The sequence below is a fragment of the Amblyomma mixtum genome, chromosome 3 (assembly GCF_055824585.1).
Source record: "Amblyomma mixtum isolate Tamu chromosome 3, ASM5582458v1, whole genome shotgun sequence".
Lineage (NCBI taxonomy): Eukaryota > Metazoa > Arthropoda > Arachnida > Ixodida > Ixodidae > Amblyomma > Amblyomma mixtum.
Genome location: NC_143014.1, coordinates 372,996,207 through 373,017,521, shown reverse-complemented (window position 1 = coordinate 373,017,521; position 21,315 = coordinate 372,996,207). Strand labels below are relative to the sequence as shown.

At 45.7% G+C, this 21,315-nt stretch overlaps 1 protein-coding gene across 1 annotated transcript in view; it reads left to right on the top strand.

Annotated features, from left to right (window-relative positions):
• l(2)37Cb (DEAH-box helicase 16 lethal (2) 37Cb) overlaps positions 1-21,315 on the top strand; it is a 76,396-nt gene that overhangs the window by 41,992 nt on the left and 13,089 nt on the right. The window contains exons 13-18 of the mRNA XM_089584319.1: positions 473-614; positions 3,299-3,367; positions 5,670-5,801; positions 12,118-12,237; positions 13,531-13,671; positions 16,694-16,912. Of these exons, the coding sequence (XP_089440445.1) occupies positions 473-614; positions 3,299-3,367; positions 5,670-5,801; positions 12,118-12,237; positions 13,531-13,671; positions 16,694-16,912 (823 nt within the window). The remainder of the gene's footprint in view (positions 1-472; positions 615-3,298; positions 3,368-5,669; positions 5,802-12,117; positions 12,238-13,530; positions 13,672-16,693; positions 16,913-21,315) is intronic.

Below are 21,315 nucleotides of genomic sequence, written 5' to 3'. Positions count from 1 at the left end.
CAACAAAGTCTCGGATACAGGGGCAAAAGGCAGATGCACTCTGCCTGACGGGGCCCAAGCACCCGACACAATGCTCAGAACAAGTGGCAAAAGAAGCAAGAACTTCATACATTCTCATTACAAAATACAACACATAATTATACAAGGTAAAAGTAGGAGGAAGGTGCATACTTTTGCAATGACATAATTAAAGTAAATATTTACAAGGCACATCACAACAAGATGTCTGGGATGACCCTAGTTTCGCTTGTGCACTTGCTGTCTTGCTGCTTTCCAAGTGCTTTTACATTGTGGTGCTGCCAGCGCAAGATTTTTTTACTTGATCAAGGTGAAGAATTTTTTTTAGAAAGAATTTAGCATTGTTGCTAATATTCCTGCAGTTATTTCTGGGGGCTGGACGCCAGTCTCTTGAGATGGGGCCATGGCCAGTGGTGCTCACAGGCATGGGGCTGGGGCTGTGTGCTTTCTGCAGTGTGATCATAGTGGACGAGGCACACGAGCGCACACTCCACACGGACATCCTGTTTGGCCTGGTGAAGGACATTTCGCGGTTTCGGGCAGACCTTAAGCTGCTCATCTCTTCGGCCACCCTGGATGCTGAGAAGTTCTCGGAGGTGAGTTTCTTGTCAGTCTGCATGGCCAAAGCCTCTGAAGAAGGGGGAAGGAAAGAGCGGGCCTGCTGCCCCGATAGTGAGGGCTGCTGTCCTCACCTAGAGGGATGTAATGTGCAAGGTCAGGTACCAACTACTCACTGCGACACTTGCACAGAGAAATGCAATGGAACTGCATTCACGTTTCTGTCAAGGCCTCAATTTCGAGGGGTGCAGAATGGAATCCCATTGCAGTATAGACCCTTTCAACGCGAGGGCCATATTGAAACAGTTGAGCTCGCCCCACAGCTGCCAAGGGTCGCGAAAAGGTCTGTAGGCTGGGGCTCTTTGAGACAGGATGCTTGGTGCTTCAAGGGTTATTGAGGTTGTCACAGAGGACCTCCAACATCTTTCCAAGAGCTTGATTCAGACAGTAGAAGCAAAATTAAAGTGAGAAGGACTAGCAAGAAGGACATTCGTATGTCGTAATGCCCACTGTTACACGTATACAGTCAATCCCGGATATATAGAACCCGGATATATCGAATTATTGCCTATATCGAACAGATGTAGAATCCCCTTGGGAATCTCATGCAAAAGTATAGGAAATTTGTTTACGTTTATCGAACTCCTGTGCACCCTATATTTGATATATCGAACTCCGTGCCATGCCGAGCCCCCGCAAGTGCGCTTCTCCCAAAATGCGCCACCCTGGAAGTGGGCTTCTTCCACTAGCGCGCGCTCCTGCAAATGGGCTTCTCCTAATAAGAGTTCACGCGGCGCTGGCCTTGGACAGCTGCGCTCTTAGTCACTGATGGGAACTTTGTGGGGGGTGTGAAAGGAAATGGGAATGGCCATAAGGAGCTGGGAAGAGGGAAAACCTGCTGGCCGCAGGCCCGCAGACACCTAATTTCTGATGCTCACATCGTGGCTGACATCATCGATACCGAGGAAGCGGACACGAGCAGTGACGAAGATTGTGCGAAGAGGCCCAGCCGCCATGCACTGCGGCTGAACTTGCATCCGCATTCAGCGTCATTCGTCGCTGTTGTGGCACAATGGAGGGCACTGGACTTTCTCATTTGGATACTATCAACAAGCTTGAGGACAGCTTAATGAACTGTATGGTGCAGAGGAAGAGGCAAGCAAAGCTCACTGACTTTTTTCTTGCGAAATAAAGGGCGCTGATCGTGGAGTTGTGCTTTCGTTTTTGTGGACTTGAGAGGAGTAAATCGGTAAGTTCCCACTTGCTACGATCCCGGGAAATTGTTCGAGATTTGCGCAGTTTTAAAATAAGCGTCTAATAGGCATATTTTATATTTCGAATTATTGATATATCGAACTTTTTCGCGATCCCCTTCGAGTTCGATATATCCGGGATCGACTGTATTAGAGTTGCGCGGGTTACAATGCATTGCGCAATAGGTGGGATTTTTACAGATTGTATTCCAAGACAAGGTAAGTGTAGCAGGGGTGGCAGAAAGTTAGGTGGGCAGATGAGATTAAGAAATTTGCAGATATATTGCGGCTGCAGCTGGCAAAGGACAGGGTTAATTGGAGAGACATGGGAGAGGCCGTTCTACTGCAGTGGGCATAGTCAGGCTGACGATTATGATGAAGGTACTGCAAATTATTTCAGCCTCCAAGAAAGAATGAAAGGGCTGCTGCAGCATTTCCACCTCTCGCCCTGATGTGATGAGAGAGCTCTACCTTTCACAGTGCTGCAAACAAATAGTGAGATGAAGTGTGGCCCACCAAAATGCCCTCTTTGAGGTGCCCAAAGCAAGCTCACTCACTGGGCTTCTGAGCTGCGAGGAAAAGCCAACTTCTCAACAACCTTGGGTCATTGAGGCAAAGCACCGAACGCTTCTGGGTAAAGAAGCTTCCTGCGGAATATTTCAGATTCTTTGTTCTCACTTTGCAGAATTTAAAATTTTGCACCACAGGGGGTTTTAGTTACATCTCTCAGCTGCTTCTAGCGTGGCTTCCTGCAGACCATCAAGTTCTTGCGGGGCTGCCTTCTTCACGGAGAGAAAATTGAAATTGTCCAGCAGCTCACCCACGGATGCAGATGGGCAGTACAATGAGGCATTGAGGTTGTTCAGTTCTGTTCGCTCCACCAGGAAAGGATATATGGCCATGCCTTTTTTCAGTGTGGGATGGGACTGTGACAAAGAGTAGGTAGAGGTAGAGCTCAGAGGTAGAGCACCGGACGCGTAATTCGGAGGTCGTGGGTTCGGATCCCACCGGCGGCATGTGGTTGTTTTTTCTTCTGCTTTTCTAATCAATTACTTTAAGCGATAACATATTCAGTAATATTCTAAATTGATCAACACCACAAAATAAATAAATAAATAAAAAAAAATCCCCTGTGCCCCTTGGTTTCTGTGGCTGTTGGCTTCTGTCAAAGAGTAGGGAATGTGTTTTGCGGCTTCAGTAGTGCCTCTGCCACAGTAGCTGAGCGTAGGTATGGTACACCTGCAAAGTTTCTCCCATGCAGTACTCCTGCACCTTTTGACAGCCATGTTTCATGACAGAACATTCAGTTTGAGATAAGTGTAATCATATTTCCAGGTATTCACTTCGAACCCCAATTTTGGTGTATGTGCACCTCTACCGAGAACTAAAGAACAGATGTAAGGAACTGGGTGCAGGGAAGTGAGATGAGCATGTGCTTGGAGTGCTTATTCTGTCTCTCTCGTGTGCAGTTTTTTGATGACGCACCCATCTTCAAGATCCCTGGAAGGAGGTTCCCTGTGGACATCTACTACACCAAGGTGCGTGTGCTGTGGCGTCTCTTGTGCAGGTTTGGTGATGGTGCAGAAGCAACTGTTGCCAAATACCCGACGAGCACAAGATTGTTTCTCAAGGAAATTGAAACGATAGCAAGAAAAGTGCATAGCCTGCACTTTTACAAAATGTGTTTACAGGGCTGATTGCATCTTGGTATGCTGGCAGGAGCATGCGAATGTTATGATATATGTATTATTAGAGTAAATGGTAAATTGGCAGCATGATGTTGATGATGTATTTGGTTTTCGCCTGGGAAAGAGCACGGATTTTCAGAGTGTGCCTTTTTGAGTTTTGGGTTTTGAATCAAGCTTACCTTATAGTGTGAAACTGTTCCAGAAGAGAGTGCTGGTTAATGGGCGTATGCTGTATTATTCATTCCAGTGCTTTCTTTTTTCGACCAATATGACCAAGAGAGGCCCGCATTTGGGATGAAAAGAGGTGGTGGCCCTCGTACTCTTGTTCAGTCTGTCAGGATGCAAAGGTTGTGGGATGGAATCCTGGTTGTGGCATTTCAGTGCAGGCCTGTGAGCGCATGAATCCAGAGCCCACCCCACCCCACGTGTCGCTTCAGGATGTCAACATATGCCAAGACGAAGGTCTGCTGAGTGCCCTGTTTTGAATTATGATATTGCTGTTCCTGCCCTCAAGTGCCAATGAAGCTATTCTCGCTATTTATACACAGATTACTGGTGATGGGCAGAAATCATTTAACAATATCATCTCCAAGTTTCAAAACCAGTGATGACTATTTCTGATTAGGCAATTAGGAAAGTGCTGTGAAGTGGGCATTGGTTTCCCCTGGTGGTCGGCTTCTCTGGCTCCCTCCTTGGCCAAAGCTGCCCTTGTGCCATTGAAATCATTCACCCTGAAACGGCTTCAGTGGCTTTTGAAGTGTATGCATTTCAATGAAACTTATTGCAGGTTCTCCCTTTTCACTAAGTTTGGTGGGCGTGTGGAATTTTGTTTCTACACAAATCAGTTTTGAAGCTGGTCATTTTTATGTCCTCACTGCATGCAGTTACTGTGGGCAACACAGTGTTTCAATGTCACCAACGTTACCCACTCATTGCAACCCAGGTCTCACTTTCTGAATCTGTGCCAAACATTTTTAGGTTTGTCTCATCATTTGTAGTCATTATTGCAGCCATTCATTATGCATGTCGGAGCAGTTCAGACAATGCTTGGGACATCGCTATAATTCACAGAGCATCATCTTAAGTCATGCCAATCTGATTTGGATCTAGTGTTTGGGAAAAGGACTCGATGTATCGAATAGGGGGGATCTGAAACATGCGAAGTGGTCGTCAACTCGAAATGTTCAAAAAACTTTTAACAGTAATTTCAAAGATAACAGGTCTACAGCCTCGTTCTTGGCCATTTGTGGATTAAATTTGGGCCAGCACATGTAGTTAAAAATTAGTTTAGAGATTTATTTTACACTTTCTAACTACAAAAATAATTTAATTTATGAGATTATCCCTAATTAATCGGGCAGAGTTTTCTGTATATATTGTTGTGTCAGTGTGTTCACAAAGACAAGGAAGCCCATTTTGACATGCTGGTAATTTTACAAAAAGGGTGAAGTATAAAAATATTGCTTAGCTTTATGGTCTACCCATATGTCTCGAGACCCATCTACAAAAATGGCAGGGTTTACAATCATCACTTAAAAACATGAATGCTAGGCAGAAGTGTTATTGTTACACTTTGTGCCTTCTGTTACACTTGAAGAACAGTGTCGTGAAAAATTGTTAATCTGTAAGGTCTTGTGAAATTCAACCTTTTTTGTTTGCAGTAACCATCTTAATTAAGGAGTACAGTCATTGTGTGTTCTTTCTGTGTAGTGATGCTTAAGGCACTAGTAAATAATTTGTAATTGAATTTTTCTGTCGCATTGTTAAACCAAAAATGTGTTTATCCTCCCTGAAGCAGCTCTACCTCGCTCAGTGGCTTTTTCAGTTGAGCCCCCCCCCCCCCCCTTCCCATGTGCAGCTTTTGGGAAGAGCTAAACCCCACTGCATGGCATTGTGTGTTGGGATATATCAGAGTGCTGTTCCAGAAGCATTTTTTCCCCCCCCAGTTGTGTCAATTTTTGGCAAGGGCCTAGTGCTGTGTCAAGGGGGTTTTGTGGTAGCCTGCTGTCATGCGCACACATTTTCTGCTGTTTTTTTGTCAAGTCAGAGAGTGTGGAGCAGAATGAAAGCCATGCTGCAAAGGACGTAATTGGCACATTTATTTTTACAAGGATGTATGCTGAGTAGTGTGTCCTTTTTTTTTTGCCCACAGGCCCCCGAGGCGGACTACCTGGATGCATGTGTGGTGACAGTGCTGCAGATCCACATCACCCAGCCATTGGGTGACATCCTGGTTTTTCTCACCGGACAGGAGGAGATTGAAGCCTGCCAAGAAATGCTCATGGTGAGGGGTGGGGAACAAAAGGGGGGTGTGTTCACGTGGGTCTCATGCTGTGGCAGCTTTACAATGTCCCTGAACTCGGTCTTGATGGGAGTGTGTTCCCCTTGATGTGGAACTGGCCCCTCAAATGCTGCAAAGGACGCCACCCAGAAGGGTCCGTGGGAGGAAGCGTTAATACCTCTGAAAGGGCATCAGGGTAAGAAAAAAACTTAAGAAATGTCGACTTAGAAAGCTTGCATTATGAAGCAGGTTTTTGCTGTATTTAAAATGCAGTGTTTTCAATCCAGTGCTGATATAAAGTCAACTATTCTAACAGAGTAAAACCCTGCTATAGTAAACTCGGTTATAGTAAAAACTCGGATATAGTAAAGTGAAGCTGCGGTCCCATTTCGCCTTCCGTAGATGACTGTACTTTTTTTTCCGGTTATGGTAAAGATTATTTTTAAAGAAACGGCTATAGTAAAAAGCGTCTGGTCGTGGCGGTGTGCATCCCTCGGAATGATGATCGCGATGAATGAGGTGCGCGAGGCCTAAAGATACCAAATACAATAAAACGGCGCTCATTGAGGTGGCTTCACCACCAAGCTCGAAAGCCGCGAGGAAAAACCAACTTTTTGATGACCTTGAGGTCGTGAGGTAAAGCGCGCGGCGCGCACGGAAGAAGTAAAGCTGGCTATGAAGGTAGAAACAAGGCGCCGCGGGTCACTAAGAAAGGAAAGGCAGTAAAAGTGCAGTGAGGGCTAGGCACAGTAGCACAGGGAAGCAGCAGCAAGAAGTGGAGGTGCAGCGGCACTGCGTAGGTGGTTTTGCCACGCTTCACTGTGTTGTGCGCTTTTCTTGACTGCTACCTTTTGAATGACACTGAGGCCACGGAAGACGACGCCTTGATCATGCAAAGCTTTGGTATTCACATGGAATCAAACTGGGCGTTATATTCGTAGCCGCCTTGTATTCGTGCAAATGCGGTACTTCCACAAGACGTAAACCAAGTCGAAAACGTTATAACATGTGATAACTGAAAATAAATAATTATCGCAAAAAGAGACAATAAGAGCAGGATGTAAGGTATTTCTGAGTGTTTTCTTTTATAAACCAACACTTCATGGTTAGTAAGCGGCCAGAGAGCATAATCAGAGCCCTGCCATCACCAACTACTGATATAGTCGAGACCCTGATATAGTAAAGGTTTTTGCTGGTCCGAGCAACTTTACTATAGAGGGGTTCTACTGTAACTGCTATTGTGCAGTAAAGGCTCGTTGACCCTTATAATTTGGAAATCCAGATAATCCCAACTGCCGGCGCAGCCCCACCAACATCCATGTAAGTCAGTGGCGTCAGATGCACGCTACTTTGGACTCTACGCATCTTGCACCAGTTAATTAGAATGGGCTCCCAAAGGAAGGTCGCATCCAGGTATGACAGGCACTGCAAGCGGTGATTAAAGCAGCCCTACTTAGACCTTAATTTTTGTGCTGCAGTCTCGCCTGCGCACCTGTGAAGTGCCTACAGTGGCAAGCACGACGAAAAATAGACAACCCTGCCCAACAGTAGTCCGAATGCTTAGTTTCGGTTTCGCCTTCCTGAGCTTCACGCCAGCTCGCGGCAGCAGCGATGATTGAATGCTCATCAGCCCGCCAATTGAGCCCAGCTGCGCGTCGTTTCAGGTGCTGACTGACGCCGCTGTGCGTTTCCTTCGCTTCCATGCGCGTGGTTCTGCCGTTTTTCAATTGTGCCGAAACTGTGCACTTTTCACATGCCATTCGCTCTTTGTCTGGTGAACACTTGCCAGGGAGGCCCTTAGTGTTCTCTGCTTCATCGCTTTCAACAGTGTACACGTAATAAACCGTTGATAGAAATATGATGAAAAATAGTCATTGTCTTATCTCCACAGCAGGCTGCCATTGCCCAGCCGTTCACCAAATAAATTTGCCTCGATGCAAGTAGTTCTTGTCAGTTTTTTTGAGGGTCATTCTATAATTCGAACATTTTTGTAGCGAGAGCTACGCTACGCCAGCCGCTTCGCGAGGCCAGCGTGGCTGGGCGCTGAGCCGTGGCACCACGGGCAAGGCATCGCGCCGAACGGGCGATGGCGTTCCTTCATAAAATTGAAAATCGGTTTTTGAGGAAAGGGAATACGCAGTAACTGTGTCATATACTGTCTCTATAGACACCCAAACCGCGCCATAGAAGATGGGATAAACAGTGGGATCAAAGAAGTGGTTTATAGGGGTTTAACGTCCCGAAGCAGCTCAGGCTATGAGGGACGCCGTAGTGGAGGGCTCCGGAAATTTCGACCACCTGGGGTTCTTTAACGTGCACAGACATCGCACAGTAGACGGGCCTCTAGCATTTAGCCTCCATCGAAATTCTAGCCGCCCGCCTCGTCAGTTGTGCACATGCGGGGAGTGTTGTCAGAGATGCAGCGGGTATATATGTCACAACAATACGGAGCCTGTCGTAGAAATGGACAGCTTGGAGGAAGCTGGGGCTCGTCGTAGGAACGAAGGCAAGAGGAGGCGGCGAGCTGAGGAGACTAAGGAAGAGCGCGCTAAGCGTCTCGATAACCGACGTAAGGACGACGCGGCTAGACGGGCCGGCTTAGCCAACGACAGTGCGTCCACGACGACAGATGACGATGAATCGAGTTCTGAGTCTCTGAAAGAAGCTAGGTTCTCGCCAGGTCTAACAAGAGCTAAACCAGAGCCAAATTTTTTTTTTTTGGTCCCTTGAAGTTCAAATTAACAAGTGTTTGCTTAGCAAGCTTTATTCTAGTCACCAATTTTTGTGTATTAAAGGGGCTGCTTTAGGGAGCTGGAGACGACCATTCCATGTCTTCCTAAAGCATGCCACAGACATGGTGATGTGATTGGTGATTTGGTTTCCAGTGAAAAGGTGGTTCCTTGCCCAGCCAAGGACCGCTGATGAGGTTACCCAGCCTCCTTAAAAGCTTTTACTTGTAGATAGTTCTAAAATTTCTTCCTTCTCTTATTACTCGGTACAAGAAACTTTAGACCCTGTACACCATTTTTTCACATAACAGCAAAAATGTGCATAACAGAAATATCCTATACCTTGTTCTTGGCGCATGATAGCCTTAGCTGCTTATGCGCCATTAAACCCAACACACAAAACACACAAATTGAAAAGGTGGGCCAAGCATGTACAACCTGTGTGAGAAGTGTTTAGAGCCCAAGGTGTTTGCTTCTAAGCCATGTAGTGGGGCTGCCTTAGCATTTGCAGAAGTCCTACACATTGGAGGACCAGATTCCTTCAGAAGATTTGCAAAGCTGGGAATGCATTACGAGCCACATGGTGTGGCTCAGAAGCAGGCCTCCCCGAGCTCTAGACTTTTTAAAAAGGGTGAACATGCGCAGTAGCGATTGCACATCACCTTCAGACCTGATGAACTAGTGCCCTGCTCTGGGTGCACTTGCTTTTTCGTAGCCATAGTCACCGTGGCAGCCAGCATGCCTACCAGCTTTGCTTCTCTGCTGGCTTCTCACCTCTGAGAGTGCCCAAGCACGTTGCCTTTTTTTGTGCCATATCTGAGTGTGCACTCTTTCTGCTCTCATTCCTTGTCTGGAAGCTTCTCGTGTCATGCACAAAAGCACTCTCGCTGCATTTCCACTCATTGTCACTACATTGACAGTTTTGCCATGTTGCAATATCCGGAGGTTTGTTCAAGTAGTGAAACCAGCTTATGGTGGACATGCACCACCACACACAATTCACAATTTTCACACAATTTTGAATCAGATATGCTTGATGTTTGTTATTGAGCTCATTATCAATTCGAGAATATCCAAATATTGGGCAGTGATAGAATAATGCTCCACCTATCATAAATTGGACCGCGGCAAAGACCACAGTATCTACACACTTTATCCCAAGATCGAGTTTAGAGTCCGGAAACTGGTACGAAGCATCCTCTTCACTTTCTTCTCTCTCGTTTTTCATGTGGACTGATCATGTTTGGACGTTCCTAGGCTTAGACCTCGTGCGAAAACCTACAAGTGGGCTTTCCCACATATTAGATGTGATGAGAACAAGATGGCCGATCGCGTGCTTCGAACAATCACGATGTGATAGTGTGTGCTGTTTTGTTTGATCCATAATGCGTTACTTTCATTTTAGGTAGAACAGCGTGAAGACGGATGAAACGACGAAGCAAAAAGACACATAGGCGATCGCTCACTCGAAACTAACATTTTGGTTCAGAAAAAATACGCGTTTACACTAAGGTCTAGCGGTGTGTGGACTCACCCTGCTTTGTCCCGTCCGGTTTGCTTCCCCATGATGGGCCCCCTTAGTTACTAAACTGGCAAGGGAGGGCGCCACGGTCAGCGTGATTGCTGCACTCGCGTGGGAGGCAGCTCTCTCTCTTCGGCTTGGGAGCTCGTCGCATGCAGACATTTCAGCACCGCACTCCCCTCTCCTCCAGTGGGGCGAGGCCTCGTGGGAACATTTTCCCACAAGCTCATCCCATCCGGCCTTGGAGTTTCTCCCCTGTCCTAGCGTGGGCGAACATTCGCTCGTAATCTTGCTGGTGAGACGGACGACCTCGACACAGCGATTTTTTAGCGTGCTTTGTTACTAGCCGGTGCTATTGTGGTTGCAGCAATAAATGCCTTTCTGTGTCATCCAGTGATGTTTCTTTGTTCCCTCAGAGCAAGGACTGCCGTGGTCAGAGTGCTATGGTAGCTGTGCAGTCGTTACAGATATCTTCCTGTATTTTCACATACAACTCTTCTACACCCTGTATCCACAATGCCTGCATGACTGCTGTGGTTTCCACTGAGTCAGATGCTTTCTAGTAACCACTGAAGGTTATATATGGGGGTTGGTTATATTCTGCGCATTTCTCTATCACCTGGCTTGTAGTGTGAATATGGTCTACTCTCGAGTATCCTTTTCAATATCCTGCCTGATCGTTTCATTGATTCAAGTGTAAGGTTGTCCTGACTCTATTAGCAATTACCTCAGTAAATACCTTGTAGGCAATGGACAGCAAGCTGATTGGTCTGTAATTTTTCAAGTCCTTGACATCTCCTCTCTTATGAATTAAGATAATGTTAGCGTTCTTCCAAGCTTGTGGTACACTCGACGTCATAAGGCATTGCGTATGCAGGGTGGCTAGTTTTTCTAGCACCTTCAACAGATCTGCTTTTACTTGATCCTCACCTGCTGCTTTCTCCCTTTGCATTGCGCCTTAGGCTTTCTTTACTTCCTCTTTCGTTACTGGCGGGATGTCCCATTGCTGTGCGCTACTGCCTCTCTCATTAACGCTCTGATTACATTGGCTACTGTGTAGATTTGTGTAGAACTCTTGGGCTATTTGAACTATCTTATCAGTATTGCTGATGGCATTGCCCTCTCTGTCTCTTAGCGCATACATCTGGTTTTTACCTATGCCTAGTTTCCTCATCACCACTTTTAGGCTACCTCCATTCTTTAGAGCTTGCTTGATTTTCTCCATGTTAAACTTCCTGATGTCGGTTGCCTTGCACTTATTGATTACCTTTTATAGCTCTGCCAGTTCTCTTCTGTCTGTCGGGTTAGATGCTTTCATGCTTTGGCATTTCTTAATCAGATCTTTCGTCTCCTGAGATAGCTTGCGGGTATCCTGTCGAACCATCCTACCGCCTACTTCTACGGCGCACTCTGTAATGATAGCTTTGAGATTATCGTTCATTGCTTGAACATTAAGGTTGTCTTCCTCAGTTAAAGCCGACTAGCGGTTGTGCGGTGATATCCTAAATTCGTCTACTTTCCCTCTTACTGCTAACTCAATAATCACTCATCCCTAATTAAAAGGTCCTTGGAAAGTGTACAGCATCAATCAGAGAATGACAAAATTACATGCTCTGTTAAAATTAACAGTACATAAAAGCACATTGCCCTACATTTTGAGGCACTATAGCCGAACAAAACATGAAAGTCTGTGCTAAGCGGCTACTTGTGGGGGTGACATTTGGAGACGCAGAGTAATGGTGGGTAGTTTGATGCCCTGTGTGTTTAGCAAAATTCTTGGAAAGGGAGTTGTCTTTCTCCCACAATGTGAGACGCAATGAAAAGAAAATAAATAGCCATTTTCACTTACTGCCACTATTTCATGGTTAGCTGTATATCCGTAAATCACTGTGGTCCCGGTAGTGAAAGCAGTTGCCATCCTACTTTTCCTGCGTTTTTTAGGAGGATACCTCTCTACATGTGCCTTGCGTATTCAGCTTGCATGATCATGACGTGACAGAGTTCCAGCAAGTGGCAAATGAGACAGTCCAGTTTGAGTTGCAACTCAAAAACAAACTGTCCCCTGCAGGAGAGGACACGCAAGCTGGGCTCCAAGATCAGGGAGCTGGTCATCCTGCCCATCTATGCCAACCTGCCCACAGAGATGCAGGCCAAGATCTTCGAGCCCACCCCTACAGGCGCCAGAAAGGTGGGTGCCAGTCCTGTTGGGAGCATATAGCTGCCTGCACTCTCTGTCTATTAGGCCAAGCACATTGGAGTAATGTTTTGCCTTTTGTTTTATGGGCTATCATCGTGGTGGAATGTTTTTTCTGTCATCATGCTTCTGCAGTGCTGCAGGTATTTGTACAGTGAAGACCAGAAAAGAATGATTTCTTAGGCACCAACCCGCCAAAACAGTTGGGGCGGTGTTTGGTGCGCATCATAACTGAGCGCCTGTTTTAATGCAAAAGCACTACTTCACGAGGTCTAACTGGCTCAACAAGTTTGTGTGAAGCTTGACCTTGGAGGTGACCTTGGCAAAACCTAGCACAGCAACAGCCCATGCAGTAATAAAATCAATATTGCCGCGACTGGGTTTCGAACCCGTGGCGATGCGAGCAGATCAGCTTTGCTGGCCACTGCACGACAGCACCAGGCTATCTCAGTAGCCAATCACACCTCGTGTTAAACTGCAACACACTCTCTCGCTGTGCATTGCACATCGTCGTATTCATCAACTTCCATCTGTGGTGCGAACAGATCAGATCAGCTGTACCTCGATCTGAGCTTAACTAAGTCTAATATTGTTGCCATACGTGAATCCGGCAACCCGGCAAAGCGAAACCATTAGCCACCCATGCTAAACATATGCTTTTGCATGTCTACTCAGTTTAGCTGTTAAAACCCTACCACTTTTTGCAGTGGCCGAGGGGTGCAGCAGAATTGTGTATGGAACTAGCTATGGAATTGATAAGGTTGAGGCTGACTGCAATACATCTTGCCATTGTGCAAGTTCAGGCCACATGTGCGGCTATACTATTTTGTGGTCTATGGCAGGATCATACAGTTGACACCATAGTTATGTGGACACGTGTTTGATGACGTGTGTGCACTTTGATTGTTGAGCAGGAACCTGAGCACAACTCTGCTGTTGCATGTGCCCATTGCTCAGTGGTGTTACTCAGTAATGCAACTCCAAGTAAACAACGGTGGCAGGCGGTGTGACCAGTTCACAGCAAGAGCCAAGTTCTTGATGCCTGAAATTGCCAAGAATATGCTGCAAGTTGTCCTATTTGCATGGAAAGTATTCTTAGGAATGTCGTTACCAGTGAGCATGCTTGTCAACTGTTGCATATATCGTAGCGTTTTCTTTACTGCTGCAAGCAGAACATGGTCCACAGACTGCTTCTTTGCATCAATGTTGAGGTTGTTTTACCGCAGGTATTTCATCACAGAGCAGGCAGCAGTGGGCTGTTCAGAATGTTGTGCGGGATTTGTGCAGGTGGTGCTGGCAACCAACATAGCAGAGACGTCGCTGACAATCGACGGCATCATCTATGTGATTGACCCGGGCTTCTGCAAGCAGAACAGCTACAATGCACGCACGGGCATGGATTCACTGGTGGTCACACCGATATCCAAGGCAGGTGGCTGCTGGCACTTTCTTTGGCCCTCTCCTTACCGTGCCTGATGGTGCACAATTCTGCATACCTCAGTTCTTTCATCAGCCCTATGAGGAAGTATTTTTCAAGTTGCAGTGAAACCTGCCAACATGGAGCAATCACGATCAGCGTGGCATCCAAGGTGGTGTCCTGGCCTCGCGCTGACGCTGCTCAGCAACGGCAGTGTTCTCGCGATTCCTCACCATCTGATGCTTTGTAGATGCAAGCAACAGCTTTGCGTGAAAAGATGACTGATTTTAAGTTAGACAGAGATGACTGCTTCATCCAGCCCGGACTATTGACAGGTGCATCTGTAACTTTCGTCCTTGCCGTTGCCAAGGGGATTCATTTTCCGAGCCTCACTGAAGGCACTGAAGGCACATCTGAACGATTCAGTGCCAGCATCAAGTTATCTCCGAGGCAGCTCAGGAGAACCTAAAATGCTTTGCGCAAGCAATTGATTTTTTACTCATTTCTGACAACGTATATTCTAGATTTTTGTATTTTTCTATTTTCTGACTAAATATACCATATTTACTCGCATAATTTGCGTGTCCCTAATTTATTACCCAGATTTGTAAGAAGAAATTTTTCTTGCATATTTTGCGCTCTCTGCTGCGCAAGCACACCAGAATGAATGCTGATGCGCACAGGGCAGGCTTGAGAAGATCAGTGAATGAACGAGTGATCAATGAGTTGATGAAAAGGTGAATGAGTGATGTCAAAAAAAGTCGGTGATTTGTTTGTAAGTTGGTTTCGGTAAAGAAAAGTAAATTGCGCACCGTTTACCCGGCTCACTGGCGTCTGCGGTCGCTTTCCCATACAAACAGCTGCAAGAGCAAACTTCTGGTGACCTCCGGAGCATGCGTTGCGTGCAGACTGACATGGCAAAATACATAACATGGGGGGTATACACAGAGTGTCGAACGGAAACAGAGCCTGAACCCGAAACTAGAGCTAACCCAAACCATATTTTTTTCGCCAGCTTGGAACTGAACCCAAACAGGAACAATTCAAAGGAAGTGTTCCAGACTGGTTCGGGACTCGGTTCAGTCCCACTTATTCTGCAACTGGGCCTACTTTTCCTTTTTTTTTTCCCAAGACAAAATGAGATAAGCTAGTGCATAGATTTACCCACAGCAGGCTTTCTGTAGTAGACAGTGCGAAAATGGCACCCAGTCTGTGCGACAACAAAATTGAAGGAAGGCTGGTGTCTGGGAAGAAACCTAAATGGCGCTTCTGTGATTGCTTTCGGCGATTCTAAAGCTTTGTACACCAGATCGATGTGCAATCTTCGGTTTATTAGAGTCTGCCCCTTTTGCATGTTTGCGTATGGTTTTAATCAAATTTTTAGAACTGCTATAACTTATAAAGCATCGAGTGAGAATAGGTTCGCTTTCTTTGTGTCATGTACCATAAATGTGTGAAACATGGGCGCAAGGACCCAACCACACTCTGCAACAATTACTTTTGTCTCAGACAGCAGGTACTAAATAAAACTCCTCACGTTGGCTCAGTGGTGCAATAAAGAAAAAACATGGCTCAGTGGCTGTGGCGCTCGGCTGCTGATTCCAAGGTTGCAGCTTCAGTCCCTGTTATTAAGGCTGCATTTCCATTGCAGTGAAATTTTAAACATGCACGTGCATTGTGCAATGTGAGCAAGCGTTGAAAAATCCCTGCTAGTCTACTTTAATCTGAATTCCTCCACTACAGCGTCCATAGTAGCTCCCATGTCGCTTCGACATGTTAAACCCCAGGTATTACGACTATATATTACAAAATAAAGAATCTATATATTGGTGCAGTTATTTTTTTTTTTTTCAAAAGCCGAACATTTTTTCTTGCACACGACACAAATAAGCAAGGAAAGGCGGACTTATTCAGAATCCGATACAGTTTATTGGTACAGGAAAGAAATGATAATGTGTTTTGCATTGGCTGATAGTACGTCCGTTGCAAGCCCTCTCACAACGCTCGAAGACAAAGGGCCAGTTGTGGAATGCCTCCCCAAATGCAGTGTTCACTAAGACATGTGGCCCGCCTATCCCTCGCGTATCATTTTTGCCGGGCAGTAAGCTCTGTGATTGGCCCAAACCGCCCAAACGCTCTCATGAACCGCGAAGAGGCACTGTGCGCGGTGCAGTTGTGCAAGCTGGTTGAGCCCGATGCGCATGTTTTTCTTGGCCTATGTGGCCTAATACACGGAGTTTCTAGATTGGGACGAAAATTTAACGGTCGCCACAACCTCATCCGTTCTGCTGTCCTCCACAAGCTGGACTGCATATCTTATCTCTAGAGGATCGCTGCCAGTCAGGTTCGCAGCTGGTGCTGCACTTAATTTTACGACCTCAGTGGCCGTCAGTGCGTTGATTTTATGCAGGGTCGATTCTGTGTGGAAAGAGCTAGGTAATGCGTGCGACAAGTGTTTGGAAGTGCCGTGAAGAAGAAGAAATCTCTTATTTGTGGGCGTTTAGGGGCTTAGAATAATTCCAGTAATCTGGAATACTATTCGCAAGCCCCTGTTTTGTAGCGTAGACTTGCTCTCAGACTTGACCACAGCCGTGTCCTCGTGGTAGAGCGCCCACCTTGGCTTCGGGAGGTGGTGGGTTCGACTCCCGCCGCCGGCCGGGTTCCCACCGGTTTTCTCAAAATGGGTACGAGCTATGCCCCGGCCTGGTGCTCGGCTTCCTAGGGCTGCAATGCTTGGGAAAGGAGCCTGCGCATTCAAATCCTGTCACTGTGGGCAGAGAGTCACGTGGACAAAGCTCGAGCGTGCCCTCACGAAATGCATGTAGCGCTGTTTATCTGCTTGTAGCTGGCCCTCACTTGTGCTTGTTAATTTTTGGCATGCCCTCAGCATCTTTTTTTATATTAAGTCAAGTGTGCCTCAGGGCGTTGGAGACAGGGGGTCGGCTGTGTGTAATGAAATAGAAATAACTTGCACAGGCTCTGCCTTGTGGTCTGCTACTGCTGCGAATGCATAATGGTGATCTTTATTTGCAGGCATCCGCACGACAGCGTTCAGGCCGTGCGGGTCGGGTGGCAGCAGGCAAGTGCTTCCGGCTCTACACGGCATGGGCGTACGAGCACGAGCTGGAGGACAACACGGTGCCCGAGATCCAGCGGGTCAATCTTGGAAACGTGGTGCTCATGCTCAAGTCCCTGGGCATCAATGACCTCCTTCACTTCGACTTCCTTGACCCACCTGCTCATGAGACATTGGTGCGCACCATAACTCCCTCTCCGCCTGTTGTAGTTTGGTTGTGTTTAGCCACCTGTAACACGAGGGTCTCTTTTGCGGGGAAAAAAAAAAGTGCACAAATCTAATGCAAAGCAACAGCATACTGGAAGTACAGGAAGTACTGGAAGCGAAGCTCAAAATATCTGTAGAGGGTAACAGAAGTGTTGCTCTAACCTCTGACAACCTTGGTGGCTCTATCGGCATCTTAAGTGCCAGGATATACAGAAGTAAAGCAGACCCTGTGGCCTGGGAACTTTTGACCAACCCTGTAGCTCAACAATTGGCCTTCTTGTGCCTCATTTTCACTGGAAGGCAACCGAGGCCACTGTCAAGGGTTTTTGGATAAGACCAATTCGAAGAAAAGCACGGTCCCACCTCACCATCACCATGTCAACCGTGCACTTTAGGAGAGTCGTGCCTCTCGAACATCGCTGATCATTCTCAGCAGCATTTAAACAAGTGCATGCGAGTTTGATGTCTCCAAAAAAAAAAAGCAGCAGCAACAGTGCCTTTTCTTTCCATGCACCGAAGAGGTGCCAAGGGGGCTCAATAGAATGAAACGCGTGTTGCTCAGCACAATTCATTGGGGGTTCCTCCACTGCTGCTTGAATGTTCTTCCATTGGTCAGCCTGTTTGACCTGTTTCCCAACGTTGGGGGGTTGACCTACTGTGTGGAGCATCAAGCAGTATGCAAACGAATACAGTAGACGAAACTTTTAGCGCTTGAAGACACAGCCTGAGTGAAGTATTAGATAGCCCGTGTTGTCTGCTTCCTTCTGTCCATGTCTTCAAGTGCTACAAATTTCATCATAACGAACCAACTCGCCCAAACAGCCTCCCTGATCAATACAGTAGAGTCTGCCTTTTCATGAGATTCAATTATGATACGAGGGACAACTTTCAACTTGTATACAGTAGCCGACCGATTTTTCCGACTCCTATAATTCGGACTGGCACAATAATTCAGACTTCGCTGAGGAACTGTCACGCAGCTCATAGGAACATGTACAAAAGATGGTTGCACCGAAAGCTTATTGTTATTTATTTAGTCATAATGTGGGCCAGTACAGGCCCGTACAGAAGTGGGTTGATAACCCACAACAACAGTAGCAACCGTTATACAATGCAGAAGTAAAGCAACAAGAACAGGTCTGCAGTAACATCTTGAATAAACAGCGCAAACGAAGACAAGCACAAAAGACAAGAAAACGGACACAGCGCTGACTAACAACTGAGGGTTTATTGCTGATCATACAAGTATAAATACATAGATGTCGGCAGAGAGGGAAAGGTATACAAAGTGCGAAAAAAAAACAACAAAAAAAAACATAAATGTGACAACAGCAACAGAAGTGCGCTAGAAATCAGCGGAGATTATCACCACCCAGGAGTGACAGCTCTTTTTGCAGTAGTGTTAGCGAAGGAGTGCTTACACATGCATTTCCCTGCTTGAATATGTTGTAGGCCTCGATAATTTCCCTCTCAGTTTTTTTCCCGATTTTTGGCAATGACCTTAGTTTCATGATATAGCGGTACGCACTGTTTTTTCTCTTTCTTTGCCCATTCACACATTCGCGCTGTTTATTCAAGACGCTTAACCAACTAGCCCGCCAAAACGTGTTAACTGCAGTAACAGTTCAGTTTGGTCGGTCGATGTATCGACAGACATTTAAGAATATTTATGTGTATATTTAAGTGTACTGTTACATTTTGAAGCATTGGGCCTAATGCACAATGCAGGATTTAATCTGCTGGAATGCTAGAAGGGTGGTTTCAGCTGTTCATTTCTGTCCAAGTTTGTACAGTTCTAGTAGATAAGCAAAAGGAATTTCATTGATCCAGTGCATCGGCGGCATTCCAGAGTCAGTATGCGCGCTTTGCTGCGCACAGCAGTTGCACTCTCATGGCGTGAATAGCGAGAGTATATGAATCGGAGAGCCAGATTTTGGATCCCAAGTTTATCGATTAGATGTGTTTGGTAAGGATTCCACTCTATGCTGCTCTGTCCAAGTATGGCTGGATAAGGGTCTTGTATGCTAATAACTTCATCTCAGGGCGTGCCATAACAAGATTTCTGCATAAAAACCATAATTGTCTGTGGTTTCCCACAAGTGTCGTTTACATGTACATCTTAATCTATCGATAAATGTTAATCCCAAATGTTTCACTGCGTTTTCTTGTGTCAGCATCTACCCCATATGAAAATTTAAGAGGATATTTTGGGGGGGGGGGGGGAAGGGGGGGGGGGGGGGTTGTTGTAATGCTGACAGATTATATCCTAGTATTTATTTGCATCCCTCATTCGAGGAACCAGTCAGCAAAGCTGTATAAGGACGTGTTTAATTTTATCTGGTCTTTAACATTTCGCAAGGAAGAGTAAATCACACAGTCGTCGGCAAAGAGCCTAATTGTTATTCAATGCAGGCTGCAAAATCATTTATATATATGTTTAAGGAAAAGTATTGTCCTTAAAACTGATTAGGAGGACAGAAAGCTGGAAAGCTGTGGCTCTCCAAAGAGGACATGAAGAGTATTAAGTTGCTCTTTAATTAACCTGAATGAACTGTGAGCAATTTGAGAGATATGCTGATATTCAGGCTATTGTTCTCAAATCTGCACCTATTAACTTAAGCTTCTCAATTAGTTTACAATATAGGACGCGATCTAAAGCTTTTGAAAAGTCGATAAAAAGAACATCGGCCTGAAGTTGTGAGGTAATTGTTGCTGCAAAGCCGTGTGTTATTTCAGCAACCTGAGTTACTGTGGACAAGCCTTTGCGGAACCATGCTGCATTAATGCTGCATTAAAGCAATGCAAAAGTTCGCATAAAGCCTTTATTACGTGGTGTACATTGTTCAAATTTTGTTCAAATTCTGTGTGTTTGTAGGGTACCTCTTCTTCTATAAGAACCATTCGTTGTTTTGCAGGTAAATGATGAATCTTTTTCACTACATGTAGCTAATGTATTCCAAGGAAAAGGCACAGGCTGTCATGGAGTTTTTGACCATGGAAGGATGCAGGCTGTCTGACATTCACAGACAGCTACTGAATGTTTATTGAGATGACACCACTGGCAAGAGCAATGTGCTTAGACTGATTAAGAAGTTCAGACAAGGAATACCAACGTTGAAGACAAACCATGCAGTGGGAGAACATAAACTGTGACAACTGACATAAATCATCAGCGAGAAGATGAATTGATGCTGGTCTAATTGTATTGCTTGTAATAGAGACTACATTGAGTTGTGCCATTGTATAGAGAAAGTAAGAATATAGCACGACGTATGTCAAAAGATTTGTACCAACTTTTGCATTACTTTCAGTGCAACCCTCATATTCGCGGTCAGTATTTTAGGCCGTGAAGAGGTTTTTTCTACCTAACATAGACGCGAGCGGCCGCCGCTGCCTCGGACAGACTGGCTTGGAGAGGCCGCTCATTGTTGCCATAGAAGAGAGGGCGTGTCGGGGAATTTTATGACCAACGACGCATTATCTCATTAAAATGGCTGTGAAGCAATGTACATTTGACTCTGATATTTCAAACTCAAAAATTTGTTGAAATTATGGAGAGTTCGAATTAAGGGGAGTCTCTTTAATGCGCCTGATGCTGGAGGGACCAAGGCATCTGTTTGAATTAAGTGTTCAGGGTATCGCATTGTAAAAGCAAATTTAAGATGTAAAAAATGAAGAGTAAAGGGAAACCTCCATAATTTGAGATCCTGAATATTTAGAATAGGTGCGTACTTGCGCGAAGAAGACGGGACACGACATATACAGATGCGCTCTGCATATGCCATGTGTGTTCCTTTGTTGTGTCCCGTCTTCTTCGCGCAAGCACGTACCCGTTCAAAGATGAACCAACTCGCCCAAACAAGTGTTTTACTTGAATATTTTGGAAAAATTTCTGCAGTGCCATAATTTCTAATTTAGATTTTACCAGATAGTTCGAACTAGCAACCTGCACCAGCCCGTTTATTGCGATTATCGTGGGCACTATGCAAAAAAGTCGCAATTTTGCCACTAAGCTGGTGAAGCGATGACCATTTTGGAACTGTGAGGTGGCACCACAAAGCTACATCACTGCTTCCTACGTGAAGTGCCTCAGCCCCAGTGCCCCTGGCACTAAATTCTATCCATGGTTAAGGCCTGCTACTTTCTGCGACGGAAAATTTTGGATTCCACATAGTGGGAACCTAAAATCTGTGAAATTTCTCAGGGGACATGAAATAATGCTTTGGAATGTCCCTCGCGTTATATTCGGAACCAAGGTATGAACATAGTGTCAATTTTTTCTTTTTTTCTCCCCCAAGCTTTTCAGTATAGCTAAAGTGACCTTCACCACCAGGCTTGGGAGGAGCCATTAGGAGAAGCCAGCTTTTCAACT